The following is an 18,361-nucleotide window of genomic DNA, read 5'->3' as shown; positions in this document are numbered from 1 at the left end:
CACAAAGATCTCTCAGCTTGCAAGTGCCTCTGTCACACAGAGGTCCTTTTTTAGTTTTGGCAGTGTTGACTTGGTTTTTTTTTGTATACTTCTGTGTGTCATGTAAGTTGTTGGTCCTTGAGCATTCAAACACAGTGGAACAAATTGAAATAAATAGCAATGTGTAGGCATGCATGCTGTCCTTGCTGCAGAGGGTTGATGTGCAGTCCTTAGATCACTGAGCTAGCCTGCAATAAATGGAAGGACATAATATGATAGAATCAAATGAATTGAAGATTTTTTTCTGCCGTGTTTGAAATATTGCAGTGTACAGGGTATTTATTGATCTGCTCAGTATAAATGTCCTAAGTACATTTGCTCACTTAACAATGCTGTTAGTTTGTCACAGTGCTTCCAGGGAACCAGTACACTCAATTTACAGGTTTGATTCTCTCCACCAGCTTTTCAGTAGCTTGGATGACAAGTATTCTTTAAGAATCACTTAGTAAAAATCTGTAATTGCTATGTAACACCTCTTAGCAGCCATCCAAGGGCATTCTTCTCCAAATACCACCTCTGTGAAAGTACTTTGCTGTCAGAAGTGTATATAGAAATTCCTACAACAGGATTGCACCCTTTGAATTAACAAATCAAGAGCAAATTTTTTTTTTGTATTTACCCAGCAATTCATTCCCAAAACACAGTAAAAGGCTAACCCCTGATGCAAGGGAAATAGACTACAAAGCCTGTTAAAAATTATCAGTATTGAGTAATTTCTGTACATGGAACTGTATAAATACTAAGCATCAGGGAAATGCACTCTAAGAATTAAGAGAAATCCAGTTAATGGCTGTTCAATAGTACAGGCTTGTGAGTTAAAACAGCATTTCAGATATTCATGTGCTGTATGTACTGAGAAAGTCCTAAACTAAAATTAGGAAGAGGAATAGCCTTTTTGCTTTGGCCGGTGGAAGGAAATAGACATATGTGATCTGACATAGCAGTCAACCTTGTAATCTTGATTTGTGGGAGTACTTTCAGAAAAAAAAGAGGTGTTTGGCAAAACACTGTCAGAATCAATACCACTTTGAAATGGTTGTGTGTCTTGCTACATTGCCTTGCTAATTACATGAATACGTGGATGTGTCCAAGTGTTTAGTCCAGGAACTTGATGTAAGGCAATTAGAACTAATAGAGGATCAAAATATAGCTGCTTCTCGCTCTCTGGAACAAATGGTAGTTCATGGGAACAAATGGGCATGGGAGTTATCATCCTTTCCCTATCTGCCTCTGCATCCTGTCAAACAAAAATCTGGCCTAAATAAGACCTGGTTAAATGAGTCAGGATATCTAAAATCAAGGCAAAATATTCAGTATTTGTCACAGTTGCTAGCTACTCAACAAAAACGCTAAGTGGTTTGCTAGGAGGTTCAACACCTGCTTTGGACATAGTAATTCAAATGATACTTGAGACAGTCCACTTAAATGCTTCATCTCCTCTGGAGGCAGAGGCTTGCCAATGCCCCTTGGCAACAGTCAGATCTATGGAGGAGAATTTCCCAGTGTAAGACTTTTTCTCTTGGAATGGCTTGTTGGCTCTGTGGGACCCAGCTGAGCCACAGGACATTCTTCTGTGTGTGTTTAAATCATGTTGCTGAAAAAATCATTGTGCCTTCAGTTCAACAAGTTAATTTTACCTGGTGGGTTGAAATCCAACCTGTGATTGCCCTGCATTTAGTAAAGATAGGAATATGTTGCAACAATGGAAAGTGTCTGCAGACACAGTTTTATTTTTACTAAAACGCTTGTTACAGCACAAAGTAAAGAGCCCTCTAATAAAACTTGTTGGTAAGTTTCATACTTACCATAGTAACTGTGGAGAAAGTAACATGAAAAGGGTTTTGTTAGCTGCTGGAGTTTATTTTGAGAAAAAAATGTGAACACTCCCAACTGAAATTCTCTTTAAGAAATTGGAAGCTACAGATAGCTGAGCTGATGAAACAGTTGTTCATCATTCCAAAACCCTGCACCATTGCTTAATTCTAATAATAGCTATATATAGTCTGCTCTGTGCTTGTGCTTTTTTCCCCTTTATTATAAGAGTTTAACAACTTCTGAATTTGAAGACTTTTATAGCAAAATATTTTTGTTAATGAAATAACCAATTAATGATGTCACAAGTTTTAGAAATGATTTCCAAAATTATATTATCCTTTGATAATTAGGAAGGATCATTATCTACCCTTCAGGAATTAAAACTGAAAAAAAAAAAAGGTTGTTTGAAGTCATTGATGCATGAATATGGTTATCACTGAAGATCAAAAAAGTAATCTGTTCGGGTCGTTGGGCATTCATCATCAATGTGTACGTAACTGCACAAGCCCAGTTCCATCCCTGTCAGCTGCTGGATGGAGCAATACTTTTTCCATTGTGCTGGTGGATGAGGATGCATCTTCTCAGCTCTGACCTCAAACTGAGCAGTAATGCTGCAACATAGTTCTGACATGTATTTCCTGGACAGGTCATTATACTTGACTGCACATCTTACACAGAAACGGGTCTCAATATGTAATAAAATTTCCTCAACAATAATACATTCTCATTTCAAAATGAACACCTTTGAAAATAAAGTAAAATAATGACATAGTGAATTAGAAAAATGGCCAGCTGAAGCAGGCTGCACAGCAGTGACTCAAGATGGTTATTAACCTGTACTGGTTTTATCTCCTCTCTCCAGTTTGCAGACTCTGATCATTCTCCATTATCTCTGTCTCTTGCTGCTACAACTAGCAGAGATAGATTTTATTGTAATTAATTCATAAAAACTAAATCTTCCAGGGGGAAAAGGTCTGAAGGATGAGGCCTTTGAAATGGGTATATGGCAAATTTCTCATGTCAGCAAAGGTTACGTGCACCAGTGGTGGGAGTTGTAACCTGCTTCAGAGGCACGACAAACACTGCGGTTTGACCTAGGGAACTGCAGGTGGATGTGACCATGGTATGGTGGGCAAAAATTGAGATGAGGATCTCCTGTGTGTTACAGGTCTAAAGAACACAGTGTTATTCTCTATCTGCTGTGTTGAGTAGCTGATGCTAATTAGAAAGGTCAAACATTTCCTGTAAAACCAAGTGTCTGATTCAGATTTCTGGCAGAGAGAAGAAGGGTCAAAGTGTCTTATTGTAGACTTTTCTTTTTTTTTTTTTAATATAGTGATGCACAGTACTTTACTCCCTCCTTTTTTAAAAGAAAAGTGTTGCTTCTAACAGCACTTGAACTTGGTGGGGTTTTTTGGTTTTTGTTCTTTTTGAATCTAATAGATTTGAATTGTGAGGTTTTTTTCTCATACCTCTGTCTAAGGTGTCACCTTGAATGTCACCAGAGTCTGGCTGATACTTTTCATTGGGTGATGGGCATACCTGCAGATGGGTTCAGGGAATAGTCTAAGATGCTGGGGGTATTTGTTTCTTGGCTACTGGGTTGTGTTGCCATTCACCTTGAAATTGAAGAGTGCTCTGCTTTACTGTTTTTTTTTTTTTATTATTTAAACATTATGATAAATGCACAGGAAATGCAAATGTTTTGGTGTGAGCATCATAATTTCATAAACATTGACTGATTCTTCATAGCTGTTAGTTTTAGGAGGGAAGGGAACAGATTTGGGTCTGGTGTTTGGATCCTCTGCTGGGGAATGTTCTCTGCCCATTCTGACATGGCTGGGAAGGGAGCATGCTAAATGGTTCAAGTGAAATGCAGTTTTTTTTCTTTTCTTTTTCAAGCATCCACTACAATATGTAAGACATAGACAGTTGTGATGGAAGATGTTGCTGTAGTCCTTTTCACTTTTGGAGGAGTGGCAAGAATTAAATTCCAGTATGAATGTTTCTCAAGGACATAAGGGATTAATATGTCTTAAAATAGACACCATTAACTTAGAAATGTATTTTCCACATTTGAATGAGAAAAGATAGAGAGGAAATGGGTTTTTTTTTTTGTTCTTTCAGCCCGTTCTGTGAATTTTGTGATAGCCCGTTTACAGAACAGTTAAATTCTGTAGAATCCCAAGAACTGTTGTGGTTTTTTGAGCTTAAGTAGTCATGCATGCTGCTATTTTACAGGATTATTTTAGATTCTGGTGATTCCATGGCAACACAAACTCCTCTTTGCCAGTAGGACCATGAGGCAACCAGGAGTGAGATTTGGGGGGCATACTCTGCCTTCAGCTGCTGAAAGTGGGGCCTGTTTCAATCACCTGCTTTATGGAATAGGGATCTTGGTGAAATGTCCCCTTCTTTTCCTGAGCCTCCAGCAGGACAGTTTATCTTCTTTTAGTTCAGTGTGCTGCCAGCTTGGTTACTAAGTCAGATATTTGCCGCCAAGGTGGTCGGAAGGACTGAAGTCCCCAGCTCTGGCTGAGTGTCAGAGCTCCCTCCCGCTGCCCGGCGTTGGAGAGGAGCGAGCATGGCACATTGTTTCTGCTGTGGGCCTGGTTATTTATTTCTGCATTCCCATTCGTAATAGCATAATAACAGACTTGAGACAATAAGATGATTATTTCGCTTCTTGGGTGGTTAAAATTAACTGCGCTTATTGTGTATTTATTCAGTTAAAAAATACAAGTTGTTTAGTGATTGCCCAGAAATTCATTATCTGCATAATGTTCTGTTTCTAAATGTGTATTGCATGACTATTAATCTGTGCCAAGAGCAAGCATGCAGCACTATCTGATGTAATTAGTTTTCCTCTTATATGCCAGGGAGAACATCTGGGCTAATTGCATGTTGTTGACAAAAGTTGAGGTTCTAATGGGGGTCCCTGTTTGTGCACACACACGCTCATTATAGGTACAAACATGCTCATGGGTTCAGTTTATCCTCAAGCAAACTGATACCTCTTACTGATGAGAAACTCCTGTGATGTGGTACTGGGGTCACCCCACGTCTCTGGGCAGCTTTAGCCACCGTTAGCAGGGGTAAAATGCTCTCAGTTTAAACAGAAAAGAAACAAACCTGTAATGCTTCTGCTTCTGTTTTCTCTTTCCAGCCACCACTGGTCCAGGCAATTTTCAGTGGCGATCCAGAAGAGATACGGATGTTGATCTACAAAACTGAGGATGTCAACGCCTTGGTACGTGACTTGCCATGTTGTGCACCGTGCTTGTGCACTGTGGCAATGACAGTATTAAAAATGTCCTCACTAATTAACGTGTAAAAGAATGGAATTGATGGGGAAGTAAGAGATTTGGGGCCCCAAAGTAGGAATCAATGTAATTGTCTTCAGCCGATGACTCTAACTTTTTTAAGTGTATGGTGATTATTCCAAATGTACAGGTCAGTCAGGGACATTGTTTTTTCTCCTACTGAGAAAATGAATGAAAACAGCTGAAAATTGCATATTTTTACTCTCTGTAGGGTTTCCTTTTATGAAGAGTCTTTGCAGATCAGGAGCTGCTATGCATTTGACTCTACTTGAACTAAGGCTTCACTGTAATTCTCAGCAGTGAGAATAAGGAAGCAGAATCTTGGCCACAATTTGCCCACAAAGGAATTACTGTTTTGCAGATTGGCTTATTCTAGCCAGAATGGTAAGCAGCTGTAAACAAGTAGTAGTTGAGTGCTTTGGCAGTGAAAAAAATATCTCCAAGTCAACTTGGTCTTTTTTGCAGAAATCGGGGTGAGTTTTTTCCCCCTCTTTGATTTTAACTTATATCCATAGTGTTAGGAGCAAGTCCTGCCAGTCCTGGCTACAATCTGTTGCCTCTCAAAGTGGTGAGAATACAAAGCAGAAGCAGAATGATAATTCCCAGGTGTTTCCTGGACTTTTGAATCAACCTTCCTTTTCTTCATGTCTTTCTGTGATGTAAAACCATCAGTTTATTCATTGCTAACTCCAGCAGTTGGTCTGGTATGGTCTTGGCACTGCAGCTTTTGCAGGTAGTGGGGTCCAGCTGTGTGGTTCAGAGCTGCCAAAAGGAACTAGAGAGGTGTTCCTACAGATCTGCTTGATTGGGGCTCCACTCTGTTTGCTGTCCAGTAGAAGGAAGGACATGCCACTGTTTTAAATCTGAACCAAGAGCTTGATGTTAAGCTTTCCCCATGATTATCAGTACCTGATTGTTTTCCTATAACTTCCAAAAAGTGCATCCTTAAAGAATCATCTCCCTTGAGTTTCCTCCTTCTTTGTTTTTGCTGATGATCTCAATAAACCAAAGAAAAAACCAAACCCAGCCAAACAAAATCCCCTCAGCAAGGTAGATGAACGCCATAGCCCCAAAATTTCCTCTGTATTTCACGCTGGATTTTCAAAATAGCATTTCCTGTACGAGGTTATTGTGGGTTTCTCCAATGTTTTTCTATCCTTTGGCTGCAAAGTGTGTTAGTGATGGTTGCTAGGGAGATGCTCTCAGCTGTCAGGTGCAAGATTAGATGAAGAATACATGTTTTGCAGATGAGTCCCATAGTAATTAATAGAAAAAGTCATGGAATGGTTTTGCCCGGAATACTGCTTATAATGCTCAAAATCCACCCAAGAATGCTTTGCCTCGTCAGGAGCAAAACTCAAAGCTGTTCTTTGAAGTAATTAGAAAGATACTGGTCAACACAAACTCTGAAAGTTGTGTTCTGAATAGGGACTGCAGGGAAGTGTCAATTGCTTAAAATATCACTGAAGAAAGATGAAAAGATTTCCCCCCTCATTGTGCTGTGAGCTGGCAATTTGCATTGCGTGCTTCTGTTTCTATTTTAAGGGTGTTTTTAATTACTTCCATGTTAACATTTGGTTGTTCACGTGAGAGGAAACTCTGACACTGTTTGGCAGAGGTTTCTCCTTTGTTGATCATTTTGGTTGGCTGTCTTAACACTGGCATAGTTCAAATATAGGTAGGACAGGGATACAAAGTAAAAGTCTGTTTTTGGAGCAAGCTTTGGGAATTTCTGAAGTTTAAAAAATGGGGTTTTTTAAAATCTCCATCAAGGGAAGTATTTGGAAGACAGAAGAAAAAGTGCATGGAGAAACAACACAAAATTAGAAATGCATGTGCAGACTTCCCAAGAGAAAATTAATCTCGGGAAAGAGTTTGGAGGAAATCAGAAGTTTGGAAGAATACTTTTTTTTTGGTCTGGTAAAATAATTAATATCTTCCCAAGCCAAGGACTTGTTTGTTATGGAAATGGCTACATTCTGGATTCTGCTGTAGTTGTGACTTCTATTTTGCAACAAAGTGAAATCTGTCCGGATTACAAGTGTGATTTTAGTTCATTCTGCCACCATAATCCTCATTTTGACCTCTTCAGTCCCTTCCTGTGCTTTGGGGGCTCGTGATGCCACTTGTGCACCCCGAGGGCATGGACCCTGTTATATTTAGCTGGCAGTGAGCAATTCCCTCCCCCTGGATACTGAACACACACTGTGTCCATGGGAAGTGTGGTCAGCACTCAGCAGCCTGTTTTCCCAGGACATTTGTGGTGTCACTTGGGGAATCCAGACTGCCAGATTATTGCAGGTAGACATTCTACACTTGCTGTTTGGTACCTTCCGAAGCAGCAGGGTGAACATGCTATGTGTATGTAGATGGGGATATTTTGGGGTGCTGTTTTTACTTAGGGAAGAGTGAGAGAGAATGACCCCCAGAATCTAGGGACTAATCTGCATCCAGTTGTTAGCCCCTCTTATTTGGGATTCATGACACATGTGCTGTGCAGCACCTTACATCTGCCACGTCCAGTTGTTGTGTATGACGTTATAAAACAAAATCCTTCCTGTGAAATTTTCATTTGTCTTCCAGTTTAGTTTCCCTTCAAAATATCCAAAGTCAAAAAATAAGTGAAAAAACCTTCCAGTATTCTTCCCCGTAACTGAAGTGTTGTTTGCAAGTCATTTCATTCTCTCTGTTTTCATTTTTTATCCCCTAGTGCTGTGTTTTCTCTTGGATAGACCCCCATTTCTAGCTGCAGAGTGTCTGCAGAGGAACAGGCAGCAGCACCAGCAGAGATTACAGGGCCATTCATGCAGGACCATGTATTTAGGGGGTGGTTTATTATGAGATAAGGGGGCAGGAAGGAAGTCACCATGGAATCACATGTATGTGTGCAGTTCATTACTTTTTTCCTCACTATCCTTCTTGGAAAGGCAGAGATTTGCAGGACTGTCTTTGTCAGGAGGATTCAGGCTTCATCCAGGTCTTTCTATCCACATGCACACAAATTCTGTATATTCCTGTACTATTGCCAAGCGTGATTTTGGAGGTGCTGTGAGTGCTTGAGGGTACTAATAGGCACATGTTTAGGGTTGTGAGCCTGAAAGGCTTTGCATGTTTGGGATAGCTGAAGTGGGTATTTAGTCTGTAGTAGTGCTGTTTAATATGCTGTTTATTTAGGTGGGAAGTGATGGAGAATTTTTTTGCTACTGAAATTATGAGCAGTTCTCCATTATATAGCAAAATTGAATATAAAATTACACTGAGTTCACATTGCAAGTTAACTAGCATGACTTCTGTTTAGATAATTTTTTTTTTTGCTTAGAATTTTTTTTTTTAATACCTCATAAAGAAAATTTTTGAACTGTGAAGAAGATTCTGCTGGAGAGACTGAATCTGAAATATTCTGGGTTGCATTGCAACAGTGTGGTAGTGTAGTAATGGTTACTGTGTTATATATATCTGTGCTGGTGACTCATCTCACCAGTTTGAGGCAGTTAAGGATGTACAGACCATTAAAGTCAATATTGTATCTATAAAAATGGAGGAGTTGTTTCAGTCTGTCTTTTGAGTCTTACAGTGAATACCTGTAAGCATCAAAATACTTCCATTCTTTTGTTTCTATGGTCTCATGTGGAATTAATTTTTAAAATTACACTTTTCTAGAATAAGATCACTGTCAGCCTCATGGAAGGCAGTTGTTAGCTGATGGGGCAGAAAGAAGATAATTTTTCTTGTTCTAGAAGATCAAAGTATTTGCCTCTTCCGCTTCATGAGTACTTTAAGAGCAATTCAAGACTTGGTCCAGAAAAATCTTTATTTCTGAGGCCAAACTGAAGACTGTGGGATGAGAGCTGCTGGAATGCGGATGTGCATCTTCTGATGAGAATTTCTATTCCCATGCAGAAGAAAGAGCACAAAGCACAAAACATAAGTTACACAGCCTGACTTTCACCTTCAGCTGTGGCGCTCACTGTCAAACATTTTGATTTACTCTGTGAATTACAGGCTTTAATAAAAGAATATATGAGGAGGAGGAAATCCTTGATGCAGCAGGGATTTTCTTGGTACACCATCAGTCTTTGGCACTGAACAGTTGTAAATAACCCAAGAAGTAGGTGCTCAAATGCTTTTAGCCTCTTCAGTAGTTCCTAACAGTTCCCAATATTTAATTTTTCTGAAGTCAACTTGTATCTGAAAATTTTTTTAATGGTTGTGCTATTTAAATGAGATATACTCAGATGTAACAACTGTAAATGGAGTGAATGAGCAGGAGGTTTGTTTCTGTCATTATTTCGGTCAGACTAGATCAGTGGAAGTTACAGCCATGCATGTGCTTTATTCTACCACCCAGGCACATTTTGAAGGTGGTGGGAATCCAAAGACTTCAGTAACTCTGTTTCTGTGGTGCATTAAACTCCTTCTGTAAACTCCAACTATTCCCCTTAGCTGCTCAGTTTGGTGACAAAGAAAGGATACATACATTTATTTTCTGCAGCAGTTGCGCTCACATTTTAAAAGTAAATGACTCTGTCCCTAAGCATCACCTGATCTGAGCAGTTGCAGTTGATACCAAAATTCAAATCCATTATCTCCTTTGACATGTAGGCTGTGTTGAGGAGAAAATGTAGGCCCTTTCCTTAATGTGCTTGGTTATTTTACATGTGCTGATATGATTCATTCAGCTCACTGTTCTGCAAATCTTCATGTACCTCAGGCTCTGATCCAGTAAAGCACTTAAGGACTAGTCTAACTTTAAGCCTGTGAGGGCCTTATCGGTGCCACTGTGATCACTTGAACGGTTTAAGCATGTGTTGAGTGTTTTTCTTGCAGAGGCCTTCTGTTCCTGATTGCCTGGCTGTTAGATTCTTAGTTTCTTTTATCTGTATTAAAAAAAAAAAAGTAAGTGTACGGATAATGTTAACCTACAGCATCATCTTTTCTGTGAACTAAGACAGGCTACTAATACAGTTTTCATAGAATCACAGAATGCTCTGGGTTGGAAGTGACCTTAAAGATCGTCTCATTCCAAACTCCTGCCATGAGGGACACCTTTCACCTTTGACTAGACCAGCTTGCTCGGAGCTCCATCCAACCTGGCCCTGAACACTTCCAGGGACGGGGCATCCACAGCTTCTCTGAGCAACCTGTGTCGGTACCTCACCACCTTCACAGTAAAGAATTCATTCTCAGTATCTAATCTAAACTTGCCCTCTTTCAGCTTGAAGCCATTTCCCCTTGTCCTATCACTACACTCCCTTGTGAAAAGTCCCTCTCCAGCTCTCTTGTAGGCCCCCTTTAGGGCCTGGAAAGAGAGTTTATCTCATCTCAGCGTGATTTTCTAGCCGTTGTTTATACCTTATCTACTGTCTCTTGCTGACCTTTTGTTCTCCTGAGAACTGCACTTGAAGCAGGTCTGATTATTTCTCTTAATGCTTTTTGTAATCCTGTTATCATCTCTTCCCCTCACTTACTTTCCTTGCCTTGATAATGTATGCCGAGCTTTGGGGTTCTGCCAAGCCCCTCCTTGAAACGACAATTCTTATCCCTCTCTCTGTGTACAGGCCCCAGTCTTTAGACGATTATTGATTTAATTCTGTGCTCCTGTCACCAGCAGCACAGGACGAGGAGATGTGGAGCCGAATGGATGTCGGGGCGCGGGCTGGGCGCCGAGCCGGCGAGTGGGGAGGTGTGGCTGTGAGGGATCCCGGCTCTGAGGGGGACACAGCGGCTGTGTGCGGACAGACAGACAGACAGACAGACAGACAGAAGCCTCAGTTCCTCTGTTTCGGTATCAGTGCTGGGCACAGTCTAAACAGGAACTCGAGCGAGTTCCTCCAGTGAGCTGCTCAGCGGCACGCTCGGCTGCGGGTGTAGCCTGTGCATTTCTCCCTGCCAAACTCCTGAAAATGTTGCCTGCAGGGCTCTGTGTGCGAGTGCTGATTTGTGCCTGGTTGTGATAAATGGAGAAGTTTTAGCGTTTTTCCTCTTGGAGAAATAAAGCTTAAATTCAGTTTTGTGACTAACCTGTCTTTGAAAACTTGATTCACACTACAAATGATAGGGCTTTGTATTGATTTTAAAAACGGAGAGTTTAGAAAGCTTACAATTAGTTATTCCTGTTACAGAAGAGTAAGATTTTCTGTTTCATGTCCTTTCCTCCCTCAGTTATCAAATTTGCATCAGATTTACAGGTTAGTACAGAAAATTGCTTATAACCAACAAAGCACTGGTAGCCTTGAAAGAGGAATTGCTTGGTCTTGTATCATTAGCATTCCACTTCAAACTGCTCTGCTCTTGCAGACTTGGCTGTGTTGCACTGACAGGTACAATGGCTGTTACAAGTACTGTGTTGTACTGAAGAGAGCTTCATGCATTAATATCAACAAACTAAGAAAAAAATAAAAATAAAACTGGTTCTGCTGTTACATGGATGTTTGATCAGTCAGTATATTTTTGGCCCTGGGTAGCCTTAGGACAGGGAATATGAAAACTATGGAAGATCTCAGAAGCACTTACGTGGCCTGTAGAAGCTGTTCTGTGGTGTTAGGAATGAAGCATATGAGAGTAACTGGTGATATTGGTTCCTGAGTGAACACTGCTGCACAGACACTGCTTGATATTCTTTTAATTTACCTACCATGTGAGGCAGTGAAAGCCTGTAAGAGCTCTTCCCCTCTGACCTGTGACAATCAGGGTTTTATGTCACCCTGAATGTTTTATGTGCATGCCCATTAGATAAGATCAAAACCCGATGCAGCAGAATTTGAGGACCACATACATTACGGATGTTTGAAAAAACCCATACAAACACAAAAATTAAACCTAAATTGTTCTGGTGATCAGTGGCTCTGTGCTTCTCAGCTGGAAAACAATTTTCACCATTCCCGTGACAAATGGTTCTGCTACACAGATTTGTCCACATTTATAGCATACTTTGAAGATATTCCAAAATAGCTTATGGTTGGTGACTGCTTGGGCATGTTGAAAGTGATATTTTTCATGACAGGCTCAGAGATCTTTTTCAGAGACAGAGTGTAAATAAATATTTGGTAGCATTTCTCTGTTGTTATTGTTTGCAGGAAGTGTTGAATTTGTTAGCAGTTTAAAATATTTAGTGCTAGTAGGTTGCAATAAGTTTGCTTGATAAGGTCTCTTAGAACTTATTTTTGTGGTTCAGAAACCAAAACAAAATGCATATAGGACTGGAAACAGGGATCAAATAGCACAATGAGCAGTATTAGCAGTTCTTGTGATTGTTGTTGCCCATATTGTAACATTTAGCAGTTTCTTTTTTAAAGGCCTGTGTTCTGGAATCAGCTGAATAAAGCAATAAAATAAAGGGGTTTTGTGAACACTGTATTTATACCCCTTGAATTTAAATTTAAAAAAATCTTTAAAAAGGACTCCTTAACTTGGAAAATTACAGAAATCAAAAAAATCCTGGATGTTTTTCAGGAGTTATATATACCTATAGCTTCAGAAGTTATATATATATAGATATATCTATATATATCTATCTCTATATATATAGATATCTATATATATATATATCTATCTTAGCAATTCTTCTAAGTTTAAAGACAGATTTGACTGATTAGACTTTATTTTTGTTTAAAGGTCAGTCAAGGTATACATGCCCATCTTGGCCTCCTGTAGATACCCAGGCTATGGTGTACAAGACCCTTTGTGTAGACCAAGAGGAATTTGCATCTTGACCTTGTGTGTGGCTCCAAATAATTCTCCTGAGTTATCCTTTTGAAGACACTGGTGTTGTACTGTTGATGCAAACTGCATTACAAAGTCTGATATCCAGAAGCATCTGGGTTATGTTGCTGTGGTACCTAAGAGTGGAAAATGTTTCTGAAAGAGACCTAAAGATGCTGTCTTTGCTCATTAGCTTTGATTTCATCTACCTGTAACAGGATATCAGAGGAAAGGCAATGTCTCTGCAAGATCTGGTGGAAATGTGTGATAAAAAATAGAGGATTATTGGGAGGAGTTGTTGAGGCCTTGAATTTTGTTCTTTCACTGGCTGAGATTGCATTTCTAATTACAAATAGGCACACAGAAAAATATTTTAAATATATACAAATCCTCTGCTCTTTAACACCAATGCCTGCACTTATTGACCATGTTTTATAACTGGACAATCTGTGGTTTTGTAGGATGCTGAGAAAAGAACCCCGCTTCACGTTGCATCGTTCCTGGGGGATGCAGACATCATTGAGCTTCTCATTTTGTCAGGTAAGGTATTGTCCCTCACTGCTATTAACTGGTAAATCAGCTCATTTTAAAGCTACAAGGAATACCCAGCAGAGCGTATATGAGGGAGGTTTGGGCACTGTTTGTTTCTGAGTTTCACAGAGCTGGCTGGTTGCATTTCTTGCAAGCTTAGAAAATACATTTAAATTTGGTGATACAGTCATAAACTGGCAGCCTGTGACTGAGCAGAATTAATAAACAAAGTAACTAGCTTTTGACAACTTACAAAACCTTCAAACTGACACTATTTGTGATTCAGAAACTTGCTGAAGTACATACTTGAAATGTGGCTTCACATCCTGGAGTACAGTCCAAGAATTCCTGTTAAGCAAAAATTATGGAATAATAGCAAAAAAATTATAAATTAGCTTAAATGAATTGTAAGTGCTATTTACATTAGAAACATGTTTCTAAGAGTCAGGAAGTTTGTTTGGATATTAGAAACTGTGTAGTAGGAAGTATCTAAACAAAAGGAAAAAAAAAAGTTTCCCAACTGTTGTAGTGACAGAAAACATGGTCAAAATATGTCAGAACAAAGCGTAAAGCAGTCATCTCTCAAGAAGGGAGCATAATTCATGGCGAACTCCTGGATGTGCTTGCAGATTTCAAAAGCAGTGTTTTTCTAAGCTGGATAACTGTAAGAGTAAAGCTTATGGGGATTTAAGAATGTGGGACTGAAAGGAACCTTATGGTACAAACTTCTAACCCCTTGCAAGCAACCTTGCTATGCAATTGGTTCCACAAATTTTCAGACTGCTTCTTCAAATAAATTCCACATATTTTTTTAAAGTTATTTCAGAATTCTCAGCCCTTTGATTACAAGGCACCTTCTAATTTCCACCCTTGAATCCTAGAAGAATTCAGGCTGGAAGGTATTTCTGGAGATGACCTGAGCCAGCCTCCTGCTTAAAGCACCAAATTTCAAAGTCAAATCAGGCTGTTGATGAGTGCATGCAGACCACAAAATCATATTTCTTTGGCTCACCAGTCTAGCCAGACCTGGAGAAGGCAGGAAATGAGAACTCAGTTTGCTGTAGCTATGTGTTTCCTCTGTTCCTTTTGGGGGAATTTTGGGTTGCTTGATTGCTTAGTGAGGGTAACTAGCTGGGCATACATCATGCATCAGATCTTTCTGCCCTACCCCTGATGGCAGCACAATGGTTGAAAAGAACAGTGCTCTGCTGATAAGTTATGCTTGGGTGGGTTTCCAATGTGCTAAATGCAAGCATGATTTTTTTTCCTTGGAAGGAAGGAGTTAATAAATTTGATCTGTGCCTGTGTTCTTGCAGTGGGTGTTGTTTGTCACACACTGCTGTTCCATTGTGGTGTGAGGAGATTGCAGGAGTAATGCATTTTTTCAAGTTTTGCAAGCAACAGCACAGGCAATATCTTCATAAAGAGAAAGGTGAAATGGTTTATCCCATTTTTCCCAAACAGCATCCAAAAATATCCCAGTGAACGTTCCTGATGAGGGAAGAAGGCTTTCTAGAGTTCTTCCGGGACACTTAGTTCCAGCACCCCACTGCCAAAATGTCATCCATGGGTTGGTTACAGGGTTTGTCTGATCAACAGCATTAAATGTAGGTGATGCATCTTGGGGAGTTTTTATATATCCGAGTGAGTTTGGAAAACTTATGTGGGCTTTTAAAAATTGAACTTTGTGTCAGTGGGACTGTGCTGGGGTTCAGTCTGCAGGAGCTGTGTGGATCTTTCCCAACTAGCTCAGCATGAGTCAAAATTAATTTTGTGTTTTATATTCTACTTATTTGTTGTTCTTTAATATCTGAAGTATCATTATTCATGATGAGCATGAGTACTTGTATGCAAGAGGAGGTTTGGAGGCTTCTGAGCATTGGAGGAGCAGGCTGATGACTTCTTATAAACACCTCTTTGTGACTGTGATCGCTCCATGAGCTAGGCTGCAAAGACAAGTGCAGCATCTTCCTTTGCTTCACCTCTTCAGTCAGCAAATGGTAGTAGTAAAAGTGTATCATAAAATATTAATCTGAACATAGCATTTAGTTACATAAGCAGAAAACTTTGTCGTCTGACTTAAAATGAGGTGGTGTTTTCACAGAGAGAAAGCATACAAACGCTGTTGGTGTCAAGCAATATTCTCAGCATGAGCAGAAGCTTGGAGGAGTATCAACACATTTCATTTTGTACAGTGTTCAGGAGAAAAATTAAATTAAATACACACCTTCTGAGATTTATGGTCCATAAACTGGTGGTGGCACAAATAAATGTAGTGTCTAATGAATGAAAATTCTGCTCAGGTGGTTGGAGACAGACCAGGAATGGCTTTCTAGGTAGTCACTGAAATGGAGTGTGTTTGGAATTGATACAGGAGAGAAAGTGTGCCAGGTCCCTCAGCTGGTGTGAATCACTCTGGCCCATTAAATGTCAGAGCCAGAGAGGCTTACACCAGCTCCAAGGTCTGATCCATAATCATACAGGTCAACTGGGGAAGGGTGCTCTGTGGTTTTGTTTTTCCAGGCTACCTGAAAGCAAGGAGCTTTGAGTACTTCTTCACCACCTTTCTGTCAGAAAGGAGAAGGACCAGGGTAACCATCTCACAGAAGGAATCTCTGTATGATGCCAATCGTGGATGTGCAAGAAAAATTGTCTGGGCAAATACAAGCTGCATTCCCATTTGTGCTGGCGCCTCTCCACATTCTGGGCTTTGAGCTGGTGCCTGAGGGCATCATGTTTGAGCTCAGTCCCTTACCCCTTGTTCCCCACCAAGGCACTTGCCATCTTGGCAATACTACCTTGCTTTACTATTTCAGAACACTCTGGGCTTCTTGCCAAGAAGCTGTCCTTACATTTTGGTGGGCTTGTTGCTGTGTCTTATAGGAGAAGTTGGAAAGGTGCACTTAAGTAATGACATTAACAGGTTAAAGAGTACAGTTTTCTTCCTCAATTGACTATCCCTAATACTGGAGATTTCGACTGTGAAACCTAGAGATGTGGATTTGGCAGATGTGCTGCATGGAAAACTGTACTTTGGTTATGATAAAGAGCTGTTATCTTTATTCCTGAAAGCCAGCATCGAGTTGTTTATTTCAGATCTCAAAAGAACAGAGGCAGTTTCAGATTTATTTCCTCTTCTGGCAGAAAAATTTGAGAGTGAAAAATGGCAAAGATTACCAAACAGCCATATTAAAGAAAAGTAGAATACAGAAGGTTTCCTCTCTGTTGATTTTATCTGTAACATTATACGTTATGTTATCTACTCCAGCCCCACAAAGCAAATCCCTACAGCTAAGCCTTTCTGTCAGGCTCAGGAAGAGCATGGTGGAGAAGGTAAGGCTGAGAAAAGGCTTTACTCTGACAAAATTTATACGAATTTGAGTGTTTTTCAGCCCTCTTTGTCCTTATAGACACACAGATTAATTCATGGAATACTGTAGGAAGTGCACTGAAATGTGGTTAAGGTATTTGGTCCAGAGTGAAGAGAGGGACACTGAATTTCTGGTTGACTTTGAGGATGTGTTGTGGGATGGTCTTGAAAATTTAAGCTTCTGGGGTTTGTATACAGCCCATTTTAGATGTATTAGCATGTTCTAGGGCATTTAGTCTTTAAAATTGGATTTCTGTGTTACTCTGCTTTCAAAGGGCTGTCCTCAGGACTGTCACAGGATGGGCCCCCAAGTTCCTGGAGTGTAGAGGGCTCCTTTGAAAACATGAGCATTGCGAAGCATAAGGCAAAACCCCAAGGCAAATACAAAACCAATTTCTAAACCCGAAAAGAGGAATTTGCTGTCAATCACTAGGAATTCACATAAGCAGTTTCTATCTCCAGGACCCCTACCAGGCCAAATCAGGATAATGGAAGGTGCCTTGAAGTCCTGTCGGCTTCCCGATGGTGGAGAAAGTTACTGCTTTGTTGGTCTCCAGAGCCTCACACAGTGCAGGCAAAGGGCAGGATGCTAATGTGTCAACTGTAATGGCCTTTCCACGAAGACAAAAGAAGGCAAAAGCTTCCTTGCTTAGACAGATTAATTAGAAAACTCTTTCAGACTGTGTCTGTTCTAAAGGCTGTTTTTCCAGAGGGCAGGTTGTACCACCAGCTACTAGGTTCTGAGGTGAGTTTGGAGGATTACCTCTAATTGTTGCAGTAGTTATGAAAGTGGCCTTGTTTTCCTTGCAGCCAAAAAACAACATCTTGACTTGTGGAAATATGCAAGAACTTGTTTCTTCTCTGACTATCTAGCACGATTCCCAATAACCGCTGTGATTCAGAGGCAAACATCTTAATATTCCTGAGAATCAGCTCTCAGAAAGCACTGGTGATTCAGAGAGTGGGATTTATTAATTACAGCCTTTTGAATGCACTTAAGTTATGGTGCAAAATGAAGCTTAAGCATCCCTTTGTTCATGAAGTTCAGAGGCTCACCCAGGCTGTGTGCATGACATCTGTGCTTCTCTGCATTTTTTATACATGTGCTGCCCTTCTCAGACTAATACTGCTACCTGCAAACCTGTGAGGTACAACATTTTCACGTTTAGCCCTTTTAAAAATTAGTTTCTCTCGTCCTTATCACTAGATTTCCTTCCTGAGGTATCACATCAGTGAATAGCTTTAGTATTTCTTGCAAACAAATATTTTTGATCGGGCAAATGTACAGAATACCTTTTTTAAAGAAAAAGAAAAGGGTCTGCAGTCAGACAGAACCACTGTAGTTGTCAAATATTCTTCCTTTATCCTTTTTTCTGGCAAGCCAGCCCAAATCTATTCTCTTGCCCAGCTGCCCTTGTCAGAGCACCTGTTAGCCCTGAACTGCACAGGAGGCAGATCAGGGGTCTTCTTCATCCCTGCTCTTCTCTTGTTTGACCAGTAACACTCACAGAACCTGATGCAGTAAGTGCCCAATTTTGTCTCTAACCTGAGCATTTCCTGGTCCTGTTTTCTTGACCCCAGC

General features: G+C 40.2%; 1 protein-coding gene across 8 annotated transcripts in view; it reads left to right on the top strand.

The window, feature by feature from the left end:
* ANKRD44 (ankyrin repeat domain 44) overlaps positions 1-18,361 on the top strand; it is a 131,474-nt gene that overhangs the window by 56,606 nt on the left and 56,507 nt on the right. For all 8 annotated transcript variants that reach the window (XM_066189632.1, XM_066189629.1, XM_066189627.1 and 5 more), the window contains exons 2-3: positions 5,021-5,104; positions 13,340-13,418. In XM_066189632.1, the coding sequence (XP_066045729.1) occupies positions 5,021-5,104; positions 13,340-13,418 (163 nt within the window). The remainder of the gene's footprint in view (positions 1-5,020; positions 5,105-13,339; positions 13,419-18,361) is intronic.

Source organism: Chamaea fasciata, unplaced genomic scaffold, assembly GCF_029207755.1.
Source record: "Chamaea fasciata isolate MVZ Bird 193981 ecotype frontalis unplaced genomic scaffold, bChaFas1.0.hap1 SCAF_8, whole genome shotgun sequence".
Taxonomy (NCBI): domain Eukaryota; kingdom Metazoa; phylum Chordata; class Aves; order Passeriformes; family Sylviidae; genus Chamaea; species Chamaea fasciata.
The sequence above is the reverse complement of the archived record's forward strand: the minus strand, read 5'-3'. Positions and strand labels throughout refer to the sequence as shown.